The sequence below is a fragment of the Artemia franciscana genome, chromosome 20 (assembly GCF_032884065.1).
Source record: "Artemia franciscana chromosome 20, ASM3288406v1, whole genome shotgun sequence".
Classification (NCBI taxonomy): domain Eukaryota; kingdom Metazoa; phylum Arthropoda; class Branchiopoda; order Anostraca; family Artemiidae; genus Artemia; species Artemia franciscana.
In genome coordinates, this window is record NC_088882.1 from 27,091,180 (window position 1) to 27,113,115 (window position 21,936).

The 21,936-nt window shown below is 37.8% G+C and overlaps 1 protein-coding gene across 1 annotated transcript; it reads right to left on the reverse strand.

The window, feature by feature from the left end:
- Positions 1–3,559: 3,559 nt before the first annotated feature.
- LOC136040033 (uncharacterized) lies at positions 3,560–3,949 on the reverse strand. Its single transcript, XM_065724098.1, has one exon. It carries the CDS (start codon positions 3,947–3,949, stop codon positions 3,560–3,562), a length of 390 nt encoding a protein of 129 aa, XP_065580170.1.
- Positions 3,950–21,936: the final 17,987 nt, after the last annotated feature.

Sequence of the window (21,936 nt, forward strand, 5' to 3'; positions counted from 1 at the left end):
TAAACATTACAACATTAAAGGCAAAAACTAAAAATATTGTATAACACTCATCACAAGAACAACTAATGTAACAAGAGTTTTTCTCAAAACAGATCCCAATAAGACCTAGTATGGAACTTTGCAGAGGCTTGAATTTTCAAAGACTGTACTGAGATAATTGCAGCTGTTTTGGGAAATAGTGTGTCCTAATTCTTCAACATACAGCTGGACTAAAATTTTTGACCCGATCTTTCCTCATGACGAGGTTGGTATATTTTGCATCAGTGCTGACAGGTACTATTATATTCTAATGGAGCAAAGAAATTAGTTGTAGCAGTGTTATCTATGTTCCCGACAGTATGAAATGTATTTATTGGGTCAGCTTTGTCATTTCAGAACAGCACACTAGGCAATTGTAAGTTTCAAATTAAAAAAAAAAAAAAAAACTTTTCCATATATTTGTCGAAAAGTTTCCCCAAATTTTGAAAAAAAAAGACTTGGTAAGGCTTGAAACCCAGGCAAGGTTATGTTTTCACATCATACTGTGGGAGAATTAAGTTTTCAAAACCTAGAACCAAAATTCAAGTGACTTTTTTATGTCAAAGCTTGGACGACTACAAACAAGTAGGTATTTAGCCTTCTACCCTAGAAATGGTGCCTATTCGATATTCTATGCTACCATAATATCCACAACTGTCAAGATAACTTGCCACCTCCACCCCCCTCCTCGTACCTGGATATCTACCAAGGTTATATACAAAGCTTTGGAGATGTTGGTTTAGTTTCCAAACTTGTATTAATTGGTATTATAAACCAACTGTTCATAAGAAATAAGTAGAAAAAGTAATGCAAATCAACAAAATTGATAGAGTTATGTATATATTGTAAGGCTATTTCCGAAGATGGAGGGATGGGACTAGATACAACTGTTACAGTAGCATCTATCATATTTGGATAGAGAGTTGAAGAGAATCAAGTGGTATTACTCATTTCTTGCTATAGTGGTTATTTGAGAAAAGACATTGCTATGTTTATACAGTGCAATGTGCCTTTTAAAGCTCATCCAAGATTTACAAATCACTATTCTTGCAAATGGAACCCAGGCCTCCCCCCTTCTGAGTCTAGATATAGCTCTAAGCAATATACAAAATATCGCTTATATTTGAATTGGCTTTATTATGCATTATGAACCAACTGTTAATGAGAAAGAAGCACAAAAAATAATCCAAACTTGGAAAACAAGCTCTGCATGCAGTCAAGGAATGTATATGGTCACATTAGAGAGAGGTGAGGCTAGAGCATAAATTAGTATATTTGGAATGAGTTCGAATAAGCATAACACAAAAAAGTAATACACCATCACATTCTCTTTCCAAATATAATAATTGTAACAATGATAATTGTGTCCCAGTCCTCCTTAATATGGCAGGCATATGATGTCCCAGTCCTCCTTAATATGGCAGGCATACAACTATATACAAAAACTAGATAACTCTGTGGGTTTGCCATTATCTTTGTGCTTATTTCTTGTCAATGGTTGATTAATAATGCCAAATAAAGCCAATTTGAAAAAAAGAACCAAAGCTAAAACTCTAAATGATTGACTTTTTGCCGTTTTGGAAAAAAAGAACCAAAGCTAAAACTCTAAATGATTGACTTTTTGCCGTTTTGGAAAATATTAGGTTGGGTGAATAAAACTTTCTCAGGTATGTTTCCACAAGCCTAAAACCATATCCTGAAAAGCTCTTTTAAAGAATACCTCTATTGCTTCCCTCTCTATAGGGCCCTAACCTTTGAGAGAATTGTAAAAACTTTGTGCTATAATAACAAAAATTTCCAATGCAGATCAACAGCATCCCACAAAATTGTCTTGACCCACATAACATTGGTAAATCCTGATTTATAAGGTGTTCAAGAATGGATTCTTAAACTTAAAAAAAAAACTTCCTAATACAGCTTAAATTCTCTTCAATCACTGCGATTTTGTTCTTGAAACATAGAGCCAAAGAAATTCAGATTCAAAAACAAAATTGACTAAACACATAATTTTTTCCCAAGTTAAAACCTGCCTTCAATACAATTTTTTAAGCCTGAGAGATTGTAGCTTGAATATACCTTCTCATCACATAACATAGACTATAAATACATTCCTGAAAGGTTCACTCTCTTAATGTAACTATTTTTCAAGATCACAAAAAGCCTCTCATCTAGGAATCTCAACAACAGTGGATTTTAGTTGAGGGACCTCTTGCTATCATGGAAAGTAGTTGAGCTAGGTAAAGTAAACTTATAGAATGAATACAGACCTAAGATTGGTGGGAAGCACTTGTGTCAAACCCAAGCCCATTATAGGATACCACTTCCATGTTGAAAATACAGTGATGAGGTGCATTCTGGCATTGTTCCCTGTCTAATGATGCATGGAAATGGATGCACAGGTCTAGTTGGGCTAACCACCTGGCAAAGCTTCTTTTGCCTGGTTATTACCTTAAATCACATGTCCAGCGAGATAAGATGGTGATGAGCCTCCTGCAAAACCTCTTGCTGGTGGTGTGACATGACTATGGTCTGGCATCCCAGGTTAGTCTACACTCTGCATTGTCCCAGTCCTGATCAACTCCTTTCTTGAACGCATTTGTGGTTTGGGACTGGATGGTGGCATTGAAAAGGCTGTTTCAGTAAGCGACAGCGCATACAGAGAAAAATTGTTGGCGCTCACGTTGATGGCAACAGGGGACTTGCAGCTTCTTTGTGTGACCTCCTGTTGTACTTACAAGGGATGACGAGAATACTTGACTTGAGAGGTCGTTTTCTAGTAGTTTGCAAGTGGCAATTGCATCTCCTCTCTTCCTTCTATATACACTATGGTGGGGAGATTGAGGGATACAATGCGTTCCCTAAACAGCTTGTCTTGCAAAGCTGTTATGAGCTTTGTTGCTCGCCTTTGGACACTCTCTAGTGCTTTAACGTCCATTTTGTTATGGGGAGATGCTATCGTCATTCCAAAATCCAGGTGTGTACATACAATAGCTTTGTAAACTTTTGTAACCACAAACAGCATCCAGGTGGTAAACGTTCTTTTTATGAGTCCTAGAACTCGGTTTGCTTTAGCAGCTTGAGCTTGTGTGTGGCTGTGAAACTTGGGTTCATCATCAGCAATAACCCCCAGGTCCTTCTCCTCACTTACAGCCTCAAGTAGGTAATCTCCAATATAGTAAGGTTGTCTAGAATTGCTGTGTCCACGATGCAGGACTTCGCATTTTGACAAGTTAAACTGCAAACCCCACTGAGATGACCATCTAGATAGTTGATCTAAATCTCCTTGCTTTGTTGAGGGATTGGGGCTAATTTGGACCTGTCCTAAGAACCTGAAATCATCAGCATATAGTGTCAATGGGTTTTCAGGTGAATTGTACAGTCGTGAATATATATGTGAACAATGTGGGTCCCAGGATTGTACCCTGTGGGCTCCAATAATGACAGGAATTTCATCAGAATAAATAGTTTTACTGGTGGCATCATATACTTCTACCCTCTGAGTTCTTCTAGTAAGAAAGGCTTCAATCCAGGTAGCTATACCCTAATGCACCTTATATGCTTCCATTTTCAGGAGAACAAATTGATGCTGCACTTTATCAAAGGCTTTTGCTTGATCAAGCAATATAACATCAACCAGAAGACAATCATCTAAGAGTCTGGTGACAAAGTCATATGAGTCAATGAGGTATGTATTGATTGAGCAACCTTTACAGAAACCATGCCAACTTTTTGAAAGTGACTGATTTCTTTCAAGGTGAGAGACCAGTGTATCATTTATGATGCTGCCGAGGACCTTAAATACAACAGAAGTAAGGCTTACATGGTGATAATTACAGGCTTGGTCCTTTCTCACTTTCATGAAGATGGGTTTAATGTTGGCCTGCTTCCAGTCACTTGGGAGCACTTTGGAAGTGAGTGACATTCCAAACATCACTGCTATTGGCTCAGCAATTTATTCATCTGCTTCTTTTAATAGTCTGGGTTGTAGCTTATCTGGGCTGGCAGCTTTATTTGCATCCAGCCTTTTAAGCCTTTTCAGAACATCTTCTACACCTATAATTGTCATATACATTGGCTCTCCGATTGGTTGCTCTGGTAAAGAGGCTTGAAGGTTTGCTATGGGCTGAGTGGACAAATTTGTACTGAAGCTAGAGTTGAGAAAATTCGCTTTTTCTTTAGCCTCTGAGGTCTTTGTACCATCCTCTTTCATTAGGTCCAGGGTATCACGTCTAGAGGGATTCGCTGCTGAGATATGGCGCCAGAAACCCTTTGGTTACTGCTTTGCATCAGCAGCAATTCACTCCTTATGATTTTGTATGATCTTCTGAGTAAACTTTCTTAGCCTATTTTTTTGCCAAATTTTCAAATCTTGATGATGACAGTAGAGAAGTGCCAAGTTTCTCAGACCAAACCTATGCTGTCCTAAAATCCTCCAGAGCCAAACTAGCTGAGATCTTTGTCATTGCTTTTCTGGATATGGTTTTGATTCAGAACCTTCCCATAAACATCGAAATCTGCCCATGGTATACCTTCCCTAAAGCTAGATGGCAAGTATTTAGCAAAACGGAAGAAAAGCGCACGGATTTTAGACAGTTCAGCCTTCGAGAATAGTTTCCAAAATGGTGCCAGGTACAGAATATGAGGTAAAACAGTAGCGTTATATAGGCTGTCAAGGAGTGGGCGGCTGAGACGGAATTTAGCAGAGACTATGGAAGCATACGAGCCGGAGATTCGTCGATTGAGGAGTTTGATCACTAGAAGACGTGTATGCCTTAGAGACAAGCCAATAGGGACTCTGAGGTAATTTATGTGGTTAGCAGTATTCACGATATTTTCACCAAAAAGCAGTGAAGGCACGTGTGGTGTTTTTTGCCAATTGAAGAGAGCTATCTCGGTTTTCTCAGAGTTAAAACTGAGGCCATGTTTTAGATATTCGGTTTTAAGCGTTTCAAAAATGTCAGAAGCTTTTTGCAATGTTCTACTTAAGTTCAAGACGTCGTCGGCGTAGCATACTAAGGAGGTGTCTATAGAGGAAAGAATGCATGAGGTTGGGCATTTATCTTGTGCTTGAAGAACATAATTATTGAACAAATGAGGGGAGGAGACAGCTCCCTGGCGGGCACCTTCAAAACGGGGATCAATTTTTCATGAGGCCGGGGGGGGGGGCAAATTTTTGTCGGGAGGAAGCTTTAGGCGAATGGACAGCCTCGAGTACATATCACGTAGGGATCGAACTATGCAGGGATTAAGAACTCGTTGTGAAGCTTTTAATAACATTGCAGCGTGTATGAGTGAATCAAATGCACGGCTGATGTCATGACTAGCTAAGGCTATGCTCTCTCCAGAAAAATCCGCATCGAGTAGCACACTCACTACAGCCGTCAAGGCATCAGCACAACCAGTGCGGCGCTTAAATCCGAATTGACGTGATGGGGTGTAACATTTAGTTTCCAGTTCATTAATGAATAGAAGTTCGAATAGTTTACATAAAGATGTGGCGACTGTAATGGGGCGGAAAGACGAGCATTTGATGTCATTTTTCCTTTCTTTGGAATGGGGGTAAGATCCCCTACGCAGAAGGAGGAGGGAACAACACCTTGCATGAAGATCATCTGCATAAAAAGCGAAAGATGCATAGCGAGAACCAAACCACCATGTTTAATATGGATAGCGCTAACACAGTCAATTCCGCAAGAAGACTTATTTTTCAACCAACAAATTGCTTGAATAACCAACTCTAAACTGACAACAAAATCACTGTGCGGAAGCTTATCAAGGAACTCATCCAATTCTCTCTCGTACATGTCTTCAAGCTGGGGGTTAGGAGCAACAAATTCACTCGCATAATAAGAATACCAGTCCTCGACAGGGATTTCAGACAGCAACAACAGAGGGGTAGGCTTTGCCAAAGATACAGACTTGAAAAGAAAATTTCGATCCTGTTTTGCATGGGCGGAATAGCTATCAACGAGGGATTTGCAGTGGAGGGAGAGGTCCTTCGAGAATCTATGCTTTGTAGTCAGTCTGATGCTATTAATGATACCAGATCTTGGGCACCCACAGTCTTTCCATACCGAAAACCAGAATTTTGCTCAATGACAAGCGGCTTCCTGGGTAAGTTATTCCTGCAAATCCCTCTGTTGACTCCTTCCAAAGAAGGTTCACTTTGAAAACCTTAAGGTTTCAAATGAGGTAATTGAATAGTGGCATATTAGATACCTTTAGGTACCAAGTGCCATAAATATAGGAAAAAAAGATAAAACCTAGAAAGGTGTTGTCAAACCACTATATCTACCTATTCCTTAGTTATAGTGCTCCAGGGATTTTATAGAAAACATATCTATAGCATACCTATCTAAATTTCACTAGTTTTTGAAAATGCAATTTGTATTATTTCAGCAGGATTGTAACCCATACCAAAACAAGTTAAAAAAAAAAATCAATGTTTAAAATCTTCTAAATCAGGACTGAGCAAAGGTATAAGGCTCACTACATCTTACTTCCTTACATCTTATTTGAGCAGTACATATACATATTTTACAATCTTTCCCTTTCATATCACAAACACTATAAAAGATCACCAAAGGTCAGTTCACTTGGAGAGAGAAGCACTGGAAATACAATGTATAGAACACTTCCCCAGGAGACTATTGAGCCTCAGGATTTATTCTGAAGAGTTTTTCACCTTCTCCAGCTAAGCCAGTTCCAGAGATCCATATCACAGATCTATTATTTTAGAAACTAAACTGAAAAAATACAAACGAATGTGCATTGTCAGTTTAATATACAGATTGCTCATAGTAATTCTTTTAAATATTAATAATTTTTTTTATTTATGGGTCATTCCATGTCAAGTCAACCAGGTCATGACACCCACCTCTTTAGATTTTGATGAAACTTGGCACAAATTGTTGCATTTGCTATCCTATTGATAAATACCAAATTTTATTCCTCTATCTCTTACAGTTCTTTTTTTTCTACAAATTTTTTAGTTTTCTTAATTTAATGTGATTTTAGGCCTCAGACTTTGTATCTTGCAATGCAACTTGTAGCTTAAAAATTAATATCTTGAAAACTATTTGAGATATCACCACGAAACTTTGCATAATATTTAATTAATATATTTAAAATAAAGAAAAAATACATTCACTAACCTACCTCAGCTCCAAAAAATAATAAAATTAATATAATCAGAATTTTTTTTATTTGTAAACCGTTTTCGGGATTTACTAAAATTGCAATATCTCAGGTCTCAGACCTGGTAGAGTGTTCATATTTTTTTTTTAAATACTCCTAGATACATAGGCTAACAGATAAACAAAAAAGATGTATGGCTTTTTCACGTGTTTAGTTAATATTCCAAATAGTAGAATATTATTAAGAAATTATAAATATTACGGTTTACTTACGTTTAATAAATGTGAAATAAAATAAAAACTGAAGTCTAAGAATCAATATCTTTTACAGCAATTATTAGTTCTGCTTGTTATATTTTTTCCACTTCATCCAACACTCTTCTGTTTTTCTGATACACTCTTTTTTGAAGTAGTACATTCTGCCAGTGTTACTTGATTGCAGTGCATCAACTGTACTATAATGTGCTCCAAAGGTATTATGCACAAGTCTTCTCTTTGAGGCCAGTAAAAGCTGGCAGCAGGTCCTGGAGGGTGAAGAAAAAGAATTTCAGCATCTTCTTCTTCATGAAACACAGTTTTAACGAGTCCAAAGTACCACTTTCCATTGTAGTTTGCAGCCACATAATCGTTTAAAGATGGTTGAATGCAGACCCAATCCATAGCAGAATCAAAAGAAAACATTAGAGTAGGATTAGGACTATCAGTAGTCCTCCTTATTTCAATTTCATTTGTATTTAATGGTTTGAAATAATGGAAACTTCTAGTACCAGGTATAGTCTTGGTGGTTAAAAATCATGATGCTAACTCCAATCTGAAAGCTTCAGCATTTTTTTTGTCAATAAAGTGAAAATTTACTTTTTCAATGTTGACTTTACAAAAGTCATAAACTGCAGTTGATGCCTTGATTTGATTTTCATCTGAAAGTTGAAGGCTGGCTTTTCACAAAATTCTCTTAACAGTTCCTCTCAAGCCATCACATATTGATTTCCCGCGGCTTGTTGCAAAGAATGAATGCTCGGCTTTCATTCCAAAGTCTTCATGATGGTTGGTTAGGTTTTTGAAACTATTTCTATTTTTGTATTGACCAGCACAGCCGTCAGTGAAATAATGAACTTGGTTTATATTGGGATGATTTTCTTTCAGCCATTTTGAAATTTCTTTTTTTTTACATAATTCACAAAACAAGTGTCATGTTGTAAATCATCACATATGAAACAATGGCTAGAAATAGAAACTTCATCATCCTTTTTCAAGTAGAGTCCAACTGGATGAATTGTGCATCCACCTCTTTTCCAGTGATAACTTAGGATTTCATTTTAAATGGTGTAAGAATAATTTTCACTGAAATCCATTACTACAATTGCTGTATTCAAAGGCGGATCTTCTTTCAATTTTTTGAAAGTTTTAGACTGTGATTTTGTAACATATGAATGTGGGATTAGGTTTTCTACAGATTTGCTCAGTAAAGAAATACAACCTTCAACACTGATTGATTGCTTAACCATTTCTGTCCTGTGAGTATTAACCCATTGGTTTATAATTATTTCTTCTTCTAAATCATAATCTTTGCTCAATTTTGCAGTTAAGTATCCAATCAGGGCATCATCAGACAGACAGTTGTCACAATGGCGTAGCATACACTCACTGTTTTCAACATTACAAACCAACATCTTGATCAAATCTTTGTAACTCTCTTCAATTTTTACAGCATCTAGTAAAAATTTCACATTCTGGTGTATGCTGCATACACATACAGTATGGGTACCTGCTGACCCAGCAAGGACACGCCACTTTGGTCTTATGCTGCAAAATTTCGAGAATCCTATTTTTCAAGTCAGGGCATCCGCATTTAAAACAAGAGTAAAGCTCTCTCAAATCACTGAGAATAAGTCTTTTTCGCATATAAATATTTTTTTAATGCTCATTTTATCTTTTGCTCTGGGTAAAACTCTTGAATTCTCATCACTTTGGTAAAAGTGTGTGACAAGTTTAACTGTGTTTTCGGAGAGTGTGTTTTTTAGGGTCAGGGATAGCTAGGATACCTTTCTCTCTTTTAAGTTTTCTTGCTTGTTTTACCATATATTCAGTCACCTGAAATTCTGTAGCAACTTTTTTCCAGCTCCAAGATTCTGGCACCAAAGTCAGAATCTGAACTTTTTGGGATCTCCCAACAGACATAAGTTTTTCTTTTAAAAGGCCCACGAGCTTATCAAAACCTTCTGCTGTTTTGATAAAAATTTCTTTTATCTTCTTTTTCGTCTTCTGACATTTCAATGTCATAATCTAGAGCTTTTAGAGCTAGAGATTTTTTTCTTTACTTGTTTTGTTACTTTTTCAACTTTTCTTTTGTAATACGATCCCTTACTACATAATGACAAATTATGAAGTTTAATTGGAGTTAAACCCAAATCATCTAAGGCTGCATTTGTTTGTGAAAGGGAGACATTTCTAGATTCAAATGAATCCAATTCAATCATTAGTTTGTCATCAGATTCACTTTCAGTGATTTTAGTTTTTTCTTCACAGAAGTTTTGACATGAAGGGCATATCTTTTGTCCAGGTTTAATAAAAATATTTTTTTCACACAATTGTTTTGAAAAACTTAAAGATACACTTCTTAGTGACTTTTTATTGGCTTTTTGTGATTTTTTAATGGATCTATGCATACTGTTTGATATTTTTCAAACACATTGAGAAAGTAGTAGCTGTGATGGGAACAAACATTTTTAAATTCAATTAAATCGATTCGAGATCTAAGTTGAATTAACTCTTTTTCTTCCTCGGTTAATTCTGATACAGATTGTAATTTTTTGGAAGGTGTATAAGTTGTCTTAAACAGTCTGATAGTTTAAATAGTCCAATGCTAGAAGCTTGAGGATTTGTCATTTTGATTTCCGCTTACCCCATTTTAAAGTCCAAGAAGAAAAATAGGTACAACCTGTAACTAGCCTATTCACTTAGTTTTACGCAATCACCGAGTCAGAGAAAATTGACTCTTGTTGATTTCCAAAATTAAAAGGTGCATCTTTACTTCAAAACTAAATAGTTTTATTAAAAAACATTTAATGGAAATCACAGTTATATGCTGTAACTGTTATGTTTCACTTTTCAGTTAATAAAATTAAAAATCACAATCACTGCACAAGAAGTTTGCACTATAGGTCTTCACTCCTTGCTCTATCAATAATTAATTGATTTTAGAAATAATCATAAAAAATAAATGGATATATAAAATTTTAAAAACTTCATAGTTGATACAAACATGATCAGTAGTAAATAATTTACAATTTATCTTCATAAAGGTTTTGTAAATACTTTTAAATTGAAAGTGACTTGAGCACCCTGTTTAATTGAGTATTTTTATTCTGATAACAACTTAATACAAGAAAAGTTAAAATCAAACTTTAATTTACTTTCAAACCAAAAGTTTCAAATTGCGTATTCTTTTAGCTGGTCTGTAATTTTGTTACTCATAAATAATGTTGAATATCAGTCAAACATGTGAAAAAGCCATACATCTTTTTTGTTTGTCTGTTATCTGGAATGACCCTTATTAAAGTTATATAAAAGTGAAAACATTCATTTTTTTTAGTGAAGTGCAATTTATATTCTGGCCTTGAGAAGGCACAGGGGTCAGGAGCCCTATTATGTATATTTCTGCTTGTTTTGAGTTGACTTGGTAATTTATTGTAAGTCCTGTTTGTCTTTGGTTTCATTTATTTATTGATGCTTATGATGTAATAAATAAATGAAATCCAAAACAAGCCGAAACTACAATAAATAACTGAGTCAAACTTAGAACCACCAGATATTAACATGATTAGGACTCGCAACCCTAAGCCTTGAGAAGGCCAGAACATCATTTGTACATTACTGAAAAAAATACATATAAATGTGCATTGTCAGTTTAGTATACATATACTACTACTACTACTAATGACTCACTGCAGCATTAAGCCACCTGAGGCCAACACAGCTACGCACGCTCCTCCTCCAGCCTAATCTATTCGAGGCCTCCCTTGAATAGGCCTATTCAAGTGCAAATTATGTTCTGGGCTTGAGATGGCATATGGGTTGGGAGAATTAATCATGCTAATTTCTGTTCGTTCTGTGCTTTAGTTATTGTAATTAGCACTCATTTTGGGTTTTATTTATTTATTGATGCTGATTACTGGCAGTTTCATGTTTAATAGATTGTTTGATTCTACTTTTACTGAATTTTCATTTAATAGAATTTTTTACTGTTCCTTGAAAAATTTACTTTGTGGAAAACAAGTTTTAATTAATTTCTGTCTGTTATATATTGACATAGTTTTTTTGAAGAAAACAGAATTGGAAAGCTGATTGCCCTCCAATGACTTTTGACTCTTAAGAAGTGCACTAGAACTTATAATTTCCCATCAAATATAAGATATATAATTATTTTTTAAAAATCACTATCACAAGCTCACAAAGAGCCCAACTTTGACTTTGGAGTTGACAAATCATAGCCCCTTAAGAATATCAATGATATTACTAGTTCTGATAGAGCAATGCTCCCTATGATAATATGTATATACCCTTTTAATACTGGCATGCATTTAGTTTTTTTTGTTTGTTTAATTGAAACTCCCCTAAACATTCCCAAAAAGTTTTAACTTATTACCCTTAGTGTCATTAGTGTCTTATTACCCTTAGTGTCATATGCACATATCACTGTTTTTTTCCTTTTTTTTCAACATTTTCTTAAACACCCAATGTTCTAGCTCAAAACACAAATTAAATCTTAGGGTATGCTATTTTGACAATCTAAATACACATAATGTCTTTGGTTTAGTTCAAATTTGCCACCAATATTCTCTCAAATTTTACCTCGGAACACTAAGCAAATAGCAGTAGTAGCATGTACATCTTGCAGTTTGATCAGTTGAACATCCCATCCATGATACCCTTGAAGTTTCACCTTGGCACAGTAAGCTGTTCCAAAAACATTGTTGATTTGTGCTTTTGACCACACCCCCTATCATCTAAACACTCTAATCCTTACAAGTTGCTGCAATTGAAGTAGTAGATGGAGTAGTTTAGAAGCAGTTGCAGTATTAGTGAAACTAGCAGTGGTAGTAGAGATGCATATTATTTGCATTCTGGGAAAACACATTTGCATTTTGGGTGTGAGTGCAGGGATGGGGCTGCTGCCCTCTGATCACTTTGACACTTAAAGGGCAGTAAAACTTCAGGTCTCCTTTCCAATGAGACCCCTCTGAAGTATATATGACCACTCTTTCTATAAAAATAATATATGCCCCCAGGGCATAGCTTACAACCCTTGCCATGAGGGCTGTGGGATGGTTGTTGCAATGTTGGGGCTCAGCTAAATACCCACCCGCTTGCTGCCTGTGGTTATTGCATAGTGCTTATTTATTGCTTGCTTTTGCTTATTGCTTTATTTTTTTATAGGTGCTTGGGTTTCCAATTAAACCTTAAATAGAAGAATTGTTCATGGTGTCAGAACAATGGACCCATCTACACCCTCTCCATTCATTGACTGGAACCAGCCTAACTTGAAAGATGCCTGGACAAGATTCTCCAAGCATGTGGAGTTAATGTTCAGTGGCCCCTTAAATGGAAAATCTAATGCAGTGAAGTGCTCCTACCTCCTCATATGGGTAGGAGAGAAGGGCAGAGACATTTTTAGTACCTTTGTTGTTCCGGATGGCAGTGAAAACAATCCAACTGAGTACCTAAGACTGTTCAAAAACCATGTTGAGCCCTCTTCCAACCCCATCTTCAAATGCTTCAAGTTCCACAAGCAGAACCAGAAAGAGTTTGAAACCATTGAACAGTACATTACTGATCTGAAGCTAGTTGCACAGAGTTGCAGCTACAGCCAGCAAGATGAGATGGTGAGAGACCAACTCATTTTTGGGCTGAAGAATGACAGGCTCAGAGAAAGACTTCTTGCTGAAGGTGGGAGCCTAACTTTGGACAGAGCTGTCCTGATATGCAGAACATTCCAGGAAACCCAAGCACAACTACAAACCATGCATAATGAAGCAAAGCAGACTCTCAAACAGGAAGTTGATGCAGTTGGTAGGAGAGTAACTGATAGCAGAGCAAACAAAGATTGCTATTTCTGTGGTGGCCCATACAGTAATGAACACAGATGCCCTGCAAAAGAAAAAAAATGTTCAAAATGTGGTAGATTAAACCACTTCGCCCATGCATGTAGGAGCAAATCAGTCCATAATATCCAGCATGATCGCCTGATGGTTGTCGAAGACTGTGCGGCAACCTCAGAATTTTTCATAGACTCCATAGACAGTGCTGCTGAGAGCAGCACGATCGCTACCATCAGACTAGTTGAACAAAACACTCGTGTGAACTTAAAAATCGACACTGGCACTGAAGTCAACGTGCTACCGTCACAAATCTATAGCATGCTAAACCCACAGCCATCTATGCTTAACACCTCTGATACACTTACTTCCTATTGTGGTGGCAAACTCAAAGTACTAGGAACCTGCAACCTGAAACTCCAAAGAAAAGACAACCAAGATCCAGAGGTCCACAAATTCTACATCGTCAGTACCGCTAAACAACCTCTCTTGTGCAAGAACTCAAGCGTATCACTAGGCCTGATCAAATTCCTGAATGAAGTTACCAAGAAGCCAGATCAAACTGTCGACAGAATCCTTTCTGAGTACGAGGACGTCTTCCAAGGGATTGGAAAACTAGAAGGTAAATGCCACATTTACTTGAAGGAGAATTGTCAGCCTACAGTACAGCCACCAAAAAGGATCCCTATATCCATGCAGGATCGATTCAAAGCAGAGCTTAGCCGTCTCGAAACCCTTGGCGTTATCGAGAAAATATCAAAACCGACGGAATGGGTTAATTCAATAGTCATTGTTGAGAAGCCCAACGGAAGTCTCTGTTTGTGCCTGGACCCTAGAAACCTGAACAAATGCATCAAGAGACCACACCACCCAATACCAACATTCGATGATGTTGCCATAAAATGCGCCAATTCCAAGAAATTCTCTAAGCTTGATGCACGCCATGGCTATTGGAGCATGGAACTCGACGATGAGTCAGCTAATCTAACTGCCTTTAACACAGCATTTGGAAGGTTTCACTTCCGGCGATATCCCTTTGGTCTGAATTGCGCCCAGGATGACTTCCAAAGAAAGATGGAAGAAATATTTGCTGAGCTTATCGAGACGGCAGGTCTGGGCCTCCTTATCGATGACATTGTTGTCCATGGAGCAACAGACGAGGAGCACGACACCAACCTGGAGAAAACTTTACAAGTCACGCGTGAAAAAGGTGTTCATTTCAACAGAGAAAAATGCATCTTTGGCAAGACAGAAATTCCATACTTTGGGCACATATTGACCTTGGAAGGTATCAAACCAGACCCAAATAAAATTCTTGCCATTCGCAAAATGCCAAAGCCTAAGGGACCTGAAGAGTTACAATCGCTGCTGGGTATGGTCAACTACCTTGGCAAATATATCCCGAATCTGTCAACATTGAACCACCCACTCAGAGTTCTTTCAAAAGAGCACAGAACTGACGGCAGTTTCCAGTGGACCTCAGAGCACAACAAAGCGTTCGCCAATGTCAAGAACAGCATTTGCGAAAACCTAAAATATTTCAACCCAACTTCTGAGGATGTTGTACTGAAAGTTGACGCGTTGCAGCATGGCCTTGGAGCTACATTAACATGCGACGGTAGAATCTGTGCCTTTGCATCAAGATTGCTTTCATCAGCCAAGCAAAAATACTCACAGATAGAAAAAGAAGCACTGGCCATTGCCTTCGCATGCAAGCATTTCCACCAATGTGTGTATGGATGGCCAGTCAAGGTTCTCTCTGATCACAAACCACTTGAATCCATCCTATCTCAAGGCATTTCAGTTGCGCCTCCACGACTGCAACGTCTGATGCTACAGATCCAGCCGTACAACTTGTCAGTTGAACACGTGCCTGGAACAAGCATCCCTGTGGCCGATGCTCTTTCACGCCTCCCACTCCCTGAGATGGATACAGAATTTGAACAAGAGACAGAAGTCTTTGTTCACACCCTATTCAAGAACGTACTGATGAGTGACAGTCGACTGTTGTGCATTAAATCATCAACCGAATCCGACCCCGAACTATCCTCTCTAACCAGCACCATCATCACTGGATGGCCAGAAACCAGATCCAGCTGTTCTGAGAAAATTCAGAAATACTGGAACACCTGTCATGAGCTATCGATAGCCAACAGTATTGTTCTAAAAGGAGACAAAATCGTCATCCCGGCGACAATGCGCAGAGAGATCCTGCAACAACTACACCACTCACACATGGGAATGGAGAAAACGAAACAACAGGCCAGATCAATCGTCTACTGGCCTGGTATCAACAGAAACATCAAAGAAATGATCAGCCAATGTATCACTTGTGGCTGCTTACAAATGCAACCTCGGAAGCACCCTCTGATCAACACAGAGCTACCTGAATACCCCTGGGAACGTATCAGAGCTGACATTTTCTCGTTCAGGGGGGAGGAACATCTGATCATAGTCAATTACTATAGCTGCTATTTTGAAGTGGACAAACTCACCAGCATGACCTCCAAAGCAGTCATCCAAAAGATGAAGCCACATTTTGCATGTTTCGGCATTCCCAGAATGTTAATGACCAACAATGGCCCACAGTTTTCTTCAGCTGAGTTCAGTACATTTGCAAAAGAGTGGGGAATCAAACACATTACTTCCAGCCCCCACCATCCGCAATCTAACGGTTTAGCAGAAAAAACTGTACAAACAGCAAAACGGATTATTGAAAAATCCTACCAGAGTGGAACTGAGCCATACCTTGCATTCCTTGAATATTGGAATACACCAGTTGATAACCTGGCATCCCCTGCTCAACTACTTATGAGCAGACAGTTGAGGTCCATGCTGCCAGCTCACCCCAAGCTGTACAAACCAAAACTTGTCCCATCAGTACAGTTTAAGGAAGCTAGATACTACCATCAAAACCTGCAAAAAAAGTATTTCAATCATGGAACAGAAGATACGTGCAGCCTACAACCTCGGCAACCTGTCTGGATCAAGGTGGTCCCAGGAAAAGAATGGGAACCAGGAAGAGTCCTGTCAGCAGCTGATGCCCCCAGATCATACCACATCGAAACAGAAGCTGGGGACATATACCGTAGAAATGCAAAAGATACTATCCCATGCTCTGAGCCTGTTTCGGGAAACCACCAAAGGATGGATCTACCCGATAGTCGCGAGAAAGCGGGATCGATGTCACCTACAACTCTCCCGCCTCAGGGGAAGGTACAAAGCTCACCAGCTTCGAGATCTGCAAACCCTGGCGTTGGTAAAAAGCTCTCCAAAGCTAGCAGCCCACCAGCTACTGAATCCGAACTCCTGCTGATTGTCCGCCATGTGCCCCAGACACTTGGAACAGAACGCCCTGCTGAATCTCCTCGCAGATCTGCGCGCGATTGCAAGGCCCCTCAGAAGTTCCGCGACTACGAGCTCAACTTGTGAAGAAGGGAGATGCAATGTTGGGGCTCAGCTAAATACCCGCCCTGCTTGCTGCCTGTGGTTATTGCATAGTGCTTATTTATTGCTTGCTTTTGCTTATTGCTTTATTTTTTTATAGGTGCTTGGGTTTCCAATTAAACCTTAAATAGAAGAATTGTTCAGTTGTCATCCTTCAAGACACACTTTCTGGACCCTTAACTGAACCTAACAAAATTTTTATCTCAAATTTTGATTGGATTTGTCTGGAGAAATGATGGGCATAGGGGGGGGGACTAGGTCTCTCAAATTGCTTTTGACTATAAAAAGGGCACTATAACTTCCAATTTCAAACCAAATGAGCCCAGTTGAAGTTTACATAGCCAGCCATTTCATAAAAGCCATATATTTCCCAGGGGCATAACAGCCCTTGCTCCATGGCTCTGGAGAGTTGTGCCAGCCCTTAATGTATTGTTATATGTTCATCAGACTATTTTGAACCAAATGGCTATCTTACAATTTCATTCTGATGTGTTTGGTGAAAAGAGGAGATAGTTGGAGGGGGCTAGTTGCCCTCCATCACTTTTTACTTTTAAAAGAGAGCTAGAATTTCCAATTTTCAACCAAATGAGACCCCTCTAAAGTTTATGTAACTGTCCCTTCTATAAAAACGATAAATGCTCTGGCCTTGGCCCCAGGCTCTGGGGGTTTGTTTCAACCAAAAAAGCCTTCTTATTTGATCTTGGACTATTTTGAATAAATTGCAATCTCAAAATTTCAACTGAAATGCATTTTGAGACAATATGATGTGTGTGTGTGGGGGGGTAGCTGTCTGCTGATCACTATTACTCTTAAAAAGGGCACTAGAACTTCTGATTACTAATCTAATAAGCCTTTTTCAAAGATTATACAACCATCCTTTTTATAAAAAAACCTTATATGCCCCCAGGGTATAACTTACAACCCACAGCTTGAGGGCTGTGGGGGAAGGGTGGTGGTCATCCTCAATGACATAATTTATGGACCATTTAACTATGTTGAACAAAATGGCTATCTCAAAATTTTGACTTTGTGTGTCAGTGGAAATGGACTATCTTTGTCCATTTTAAGTAATTTATAAAAGTAATTAAACACCAATAGTGTCATCTAAGTATTTTTCACAAAAGCATATCAATAGACAAAGAGTCTAATGATAAATTAGGGTAAGTTAGGTTAGATAGTGTTTGGGCATATGTTTCTAAACAATTTTCAAGACTCAGAGAATAGACATAAATATTTAGAAACTTGATAGAAAAACTGTAAAATACTTTAAATTACCTTAAATTGCAGCTTTGAGCAATATAAGGATTATCCATCCTTGTGATGCTCCATGAAAAAAAAAGAGGTTGTTTGGTGTAGATTGTGGCTGTTAGACTAGACTCTTGTGGAGGACTCTGCAGCTTCCCAATTGTAAAGGAACTCTTGGCAGAGCCATTCCCTATCAAGGTGAGACTTGAACATGTCAGTTGAAGTAGCAGAAACTGTTTCTTCAGAGAGCTGTTCCACATATTGATGATTCTTTGGCTGAAGAAGTGGCTTCTATGTCTACTTGTAGAATGCTGCATGGAGAGCTTCAATAAATGTCCTCTAGCATCAGAATGCAAGGGCTGTGCAAAGAGACTGGGAAGGGTGTTTTTAGAGAGAATTTTTTTGGTTAAAATAATGTCACCCCTTTTCCTTTGGTATGTCAGCATTGGCAGTTTCAAACAATGTAGTCTTTCTTTGTATAGAAATTTATTCATGCTGCTAACCATCTTAGTGGCATGATGCTGGACTTCCTCAAGCAACTCCTTATCTTTTTTGAAGAAAGGGGCGGTCAATGACATTCCAACCTCCAGGTGTGGATGTACAAGCACCTTATATAACTTCATAAGAACTATAGGGTGTCAGCTGGAGATGGTTCTTTTTATGATACCAAGGGTTTTATTTGCAGAAGATGAAACAGACTTAGCATGACTGCTAAACTTTAATTGGTGATCTACAATAACCCCAAGATCTCTTTTGTTGGAAACAGCAAAAAGGAAGTTGTCTTGAAGGAAATACTTATGATGCTTGTTGTGTTTGCCAAAATGGATTACATGGCATTTGTCAACACTGAAAGTCAAAGCCACATTTTAGTCCATCTTCCTAGACTGTCAAGATCTGTTTTAATTGATTGCTTTGTCAGAGGGAGTAGCTGCTTTTCCAACTAGTTTTGAGTCATCAGTGTAAAGGATAATAAGATTTGAAAGAAGGGTGGGTAGATCGTTAACATAGAAATTGAAACATGTTGGTCTAAGAATAGTGCCCTGGGGCACGCCACTTAATACAGATGTAGGAGAAGAGAAATGAGGAGTTCCTTGTGAATCCTAAACTCTGACACTCTGTGATCTTTCAGAAAGGAAGCGCATAATCCACTGTACAACACCTTCATTGACACCTGTAGCCTTCAATTTGATTATGAGGAATTCATGACTAACTTTGTCAAATGCTTTGGACATATCAAGAAGAATCATGTTGACAGGAAAACCCTTATCAAACAGTGTAGTCACTAATTTATATGTTTGGATGAGATTAGTGTCCACAGATCTACCAGATCTGAATCTATGTTGTGATGTGGAAAGGATATTTTTGACATCAAGATGTTCAATTAGAGCTTTATTAACAAATCTCTCAAGCACCTTAACAACTGCAGAGGTGATACTTATAGGATGGTAATTTTCTGCTGAGTCTCTTCATCCCTTTTTATGGATTGGGGTTATATAAGATGTTTTCCAATCATGCAGTAGTTCCCCATTTTGAAGAGATAACTGGAGTAGCATGCACAGGGGGTAACTGAGAGCTTTTCAACACTCCTTAAGAAGACATGGATGAACACTGTCTGGTCCCTTTGACTTATTTACATCAAGCTTCTCAAGGATATTGAGAAGCTAGACATCTAGTACCTCGATGTCTAGGCATAGGATAGGATAGTGTTGCAACCATATGGAGGATAAGGAGCGGTACCTCAATGTCTAGGCATAGTATGTGAACCATTACTTCACATACTGACAGATCAGGCATAGGGAAAAGCACTTCATATTATGGAGGATCTGGTGAGGAGGTATCTGAGTTTTGGGTAAAGGCAGAAGCAAATTGTGCATTTAGAATGTCAGCCTTATCTATTGGAGATGAGTGTGGTACACTGTGGTCAACAAGGTCAGGAATAGTATGATGATTTGGGTTTAACTTGATCTCAGAAGCTAATTTACAATTAGCTTACAAATACAAGGAAAGTGAAGATAAAAGTTCTCTCCCAGCAAATAGACATCTATCATTTGGCTAATATGTAGGTAAAGCTTATTTGTATGCAAATGAATGTTTATATAGATTCAGGATACAATTCTGGGCATATATATGCACATTAGGGGGGAGGGTTTATATACCCTCTGTCAATATATAGGTTCTTAGAAACTCATGAGTTTCTTAGAAAAAAAACTGCAAAAACAAGGAAACAAGTGAAGATAAAGATTCTTCTTCTTTAAAATGTGTTAACTATAATTATTCTGTATATTATGGAGTAAGAATTGTTTTCTTTACTTGTTTCCTTGTGTCCAGCTCAGCTCCTAGGCTTATAATACCAGTTGAGTGGTTGACTAATTGAAAGATTTTTATATGTATACACTGTCAAATTAGCTATCTGATGGTATCCTGTATGATATGTCCCTGCATCTCAAGTTGTTCATGCATTTATGCATAGTAAACTGGTTTCTTTTGCTAATTTCTTTCAATTTAGCATTAGGAAAGAAAAAGGAATTTGATGGAATAGATAGGAAATATACAGCTTGGGCAATACATTTACACATAAAGGGGGAGAAAGGCAAAGTATTTAGACAGTGAGAAGTCAGAAAACAATTTTTGGATCATAATATCAGAATGGATGTGGCTAACATATTATGCATGCAGACCTACTGTACATTGTCTCTACACCTGCTATGCACAGTAAATATTTAGTTTTGTTCCAAGTGCTCTAAAGTGGAAACTATGCTGTAAAGTAATATATTTTCCAGATTAGATCACTTAAAAATGCTGATTCTAGAAGTGCATCCATTGCTGGTTGACCCTTCTCCTCCATGGGATAAACTAAAATGCATAAACTGGGCTTTGCTTATGGGTAATGTTAACTATAGAGTAAAGCATATTAGTTCATGAGCCCTGTGTGCAACAGTGTGAGGTCTGTATTCTATATTTATTTAATAAACCTTGTTTGAGGGTTTTTTTTAGTTTTATTACTCTTTCTTGAATAAATACAGAATACAGACCTTGCCCTGCTGCCCAAGGGGCTCATGGACAAATATGCTTTGCTCTACAGGTAATGTTACCTGTAAGCAAGCCCATTTTATGCATTTTTAGTCTTGTTGGAAGGGGATTTTAGAAAGCTAAAAATTGGATGATTTCCTCTAATAATGACAAAGTATTTATTTATTAATAATAATGACAACAATATGTGATCATCACAATGTTGCTATATGCAGTAATACACACTCTGGAGTACTTGGAATCAAACTAAACATTTACCATGTGCAAATATAGGCTATAGCCCAAATTTGGTTTTAAGTAGCCTAGGCCTATTTGATTTTAATCATACTTTGGTAGGCTATATTTTACTAGAATTAACCTAACTTCACTTCTTGAGATCCAGTGGGCAACTGATACAAGTGCCGTCCTTTTATAAATCTGATTTTTGTGCTACAGTTAATTTGGAGAAGTTTGGTAGGCTTAGAAAGCTGTTGTAAACCCACAAAGTTCTTACCCCTTGGTTAATATTATTCCAAATAGAGTCTGCAATCATATCAAACCCTCGTTCAAACATGAAGGCTCCACCAACTATTGCTAGTGCAAAAGTGGAGGTCCTCTTGACAACTCCTTGGTACAATTTGGTTGCTATTCCTGCCATATCAAACACTTCAAAAAATTTTCTATCTTCAAAATCTGAAGAAAACGGTTAGCATGTCAAGTTTATTTCTAGAATCCGAAGATTAATCCAAAAAGTAGCGAAATCTGAAAGTGCAAGCGAAAAAAAAATTCTACGGGGAGTTTTTTTTAAGAGATTAAATAAAAAAACAAGCTTTCTTAACTGCAAGTAAGGAGCGACATTAAAACTCAAAACAAACTTTACGAATTCTTTACACTAAAATTTAACTCTGTCACAACTCTATTTTTTTAAACAATAAAAAAAATTTGCCTAAAGAGCGAGGCATTACGAGGGGGGGGGGGCAATCCCT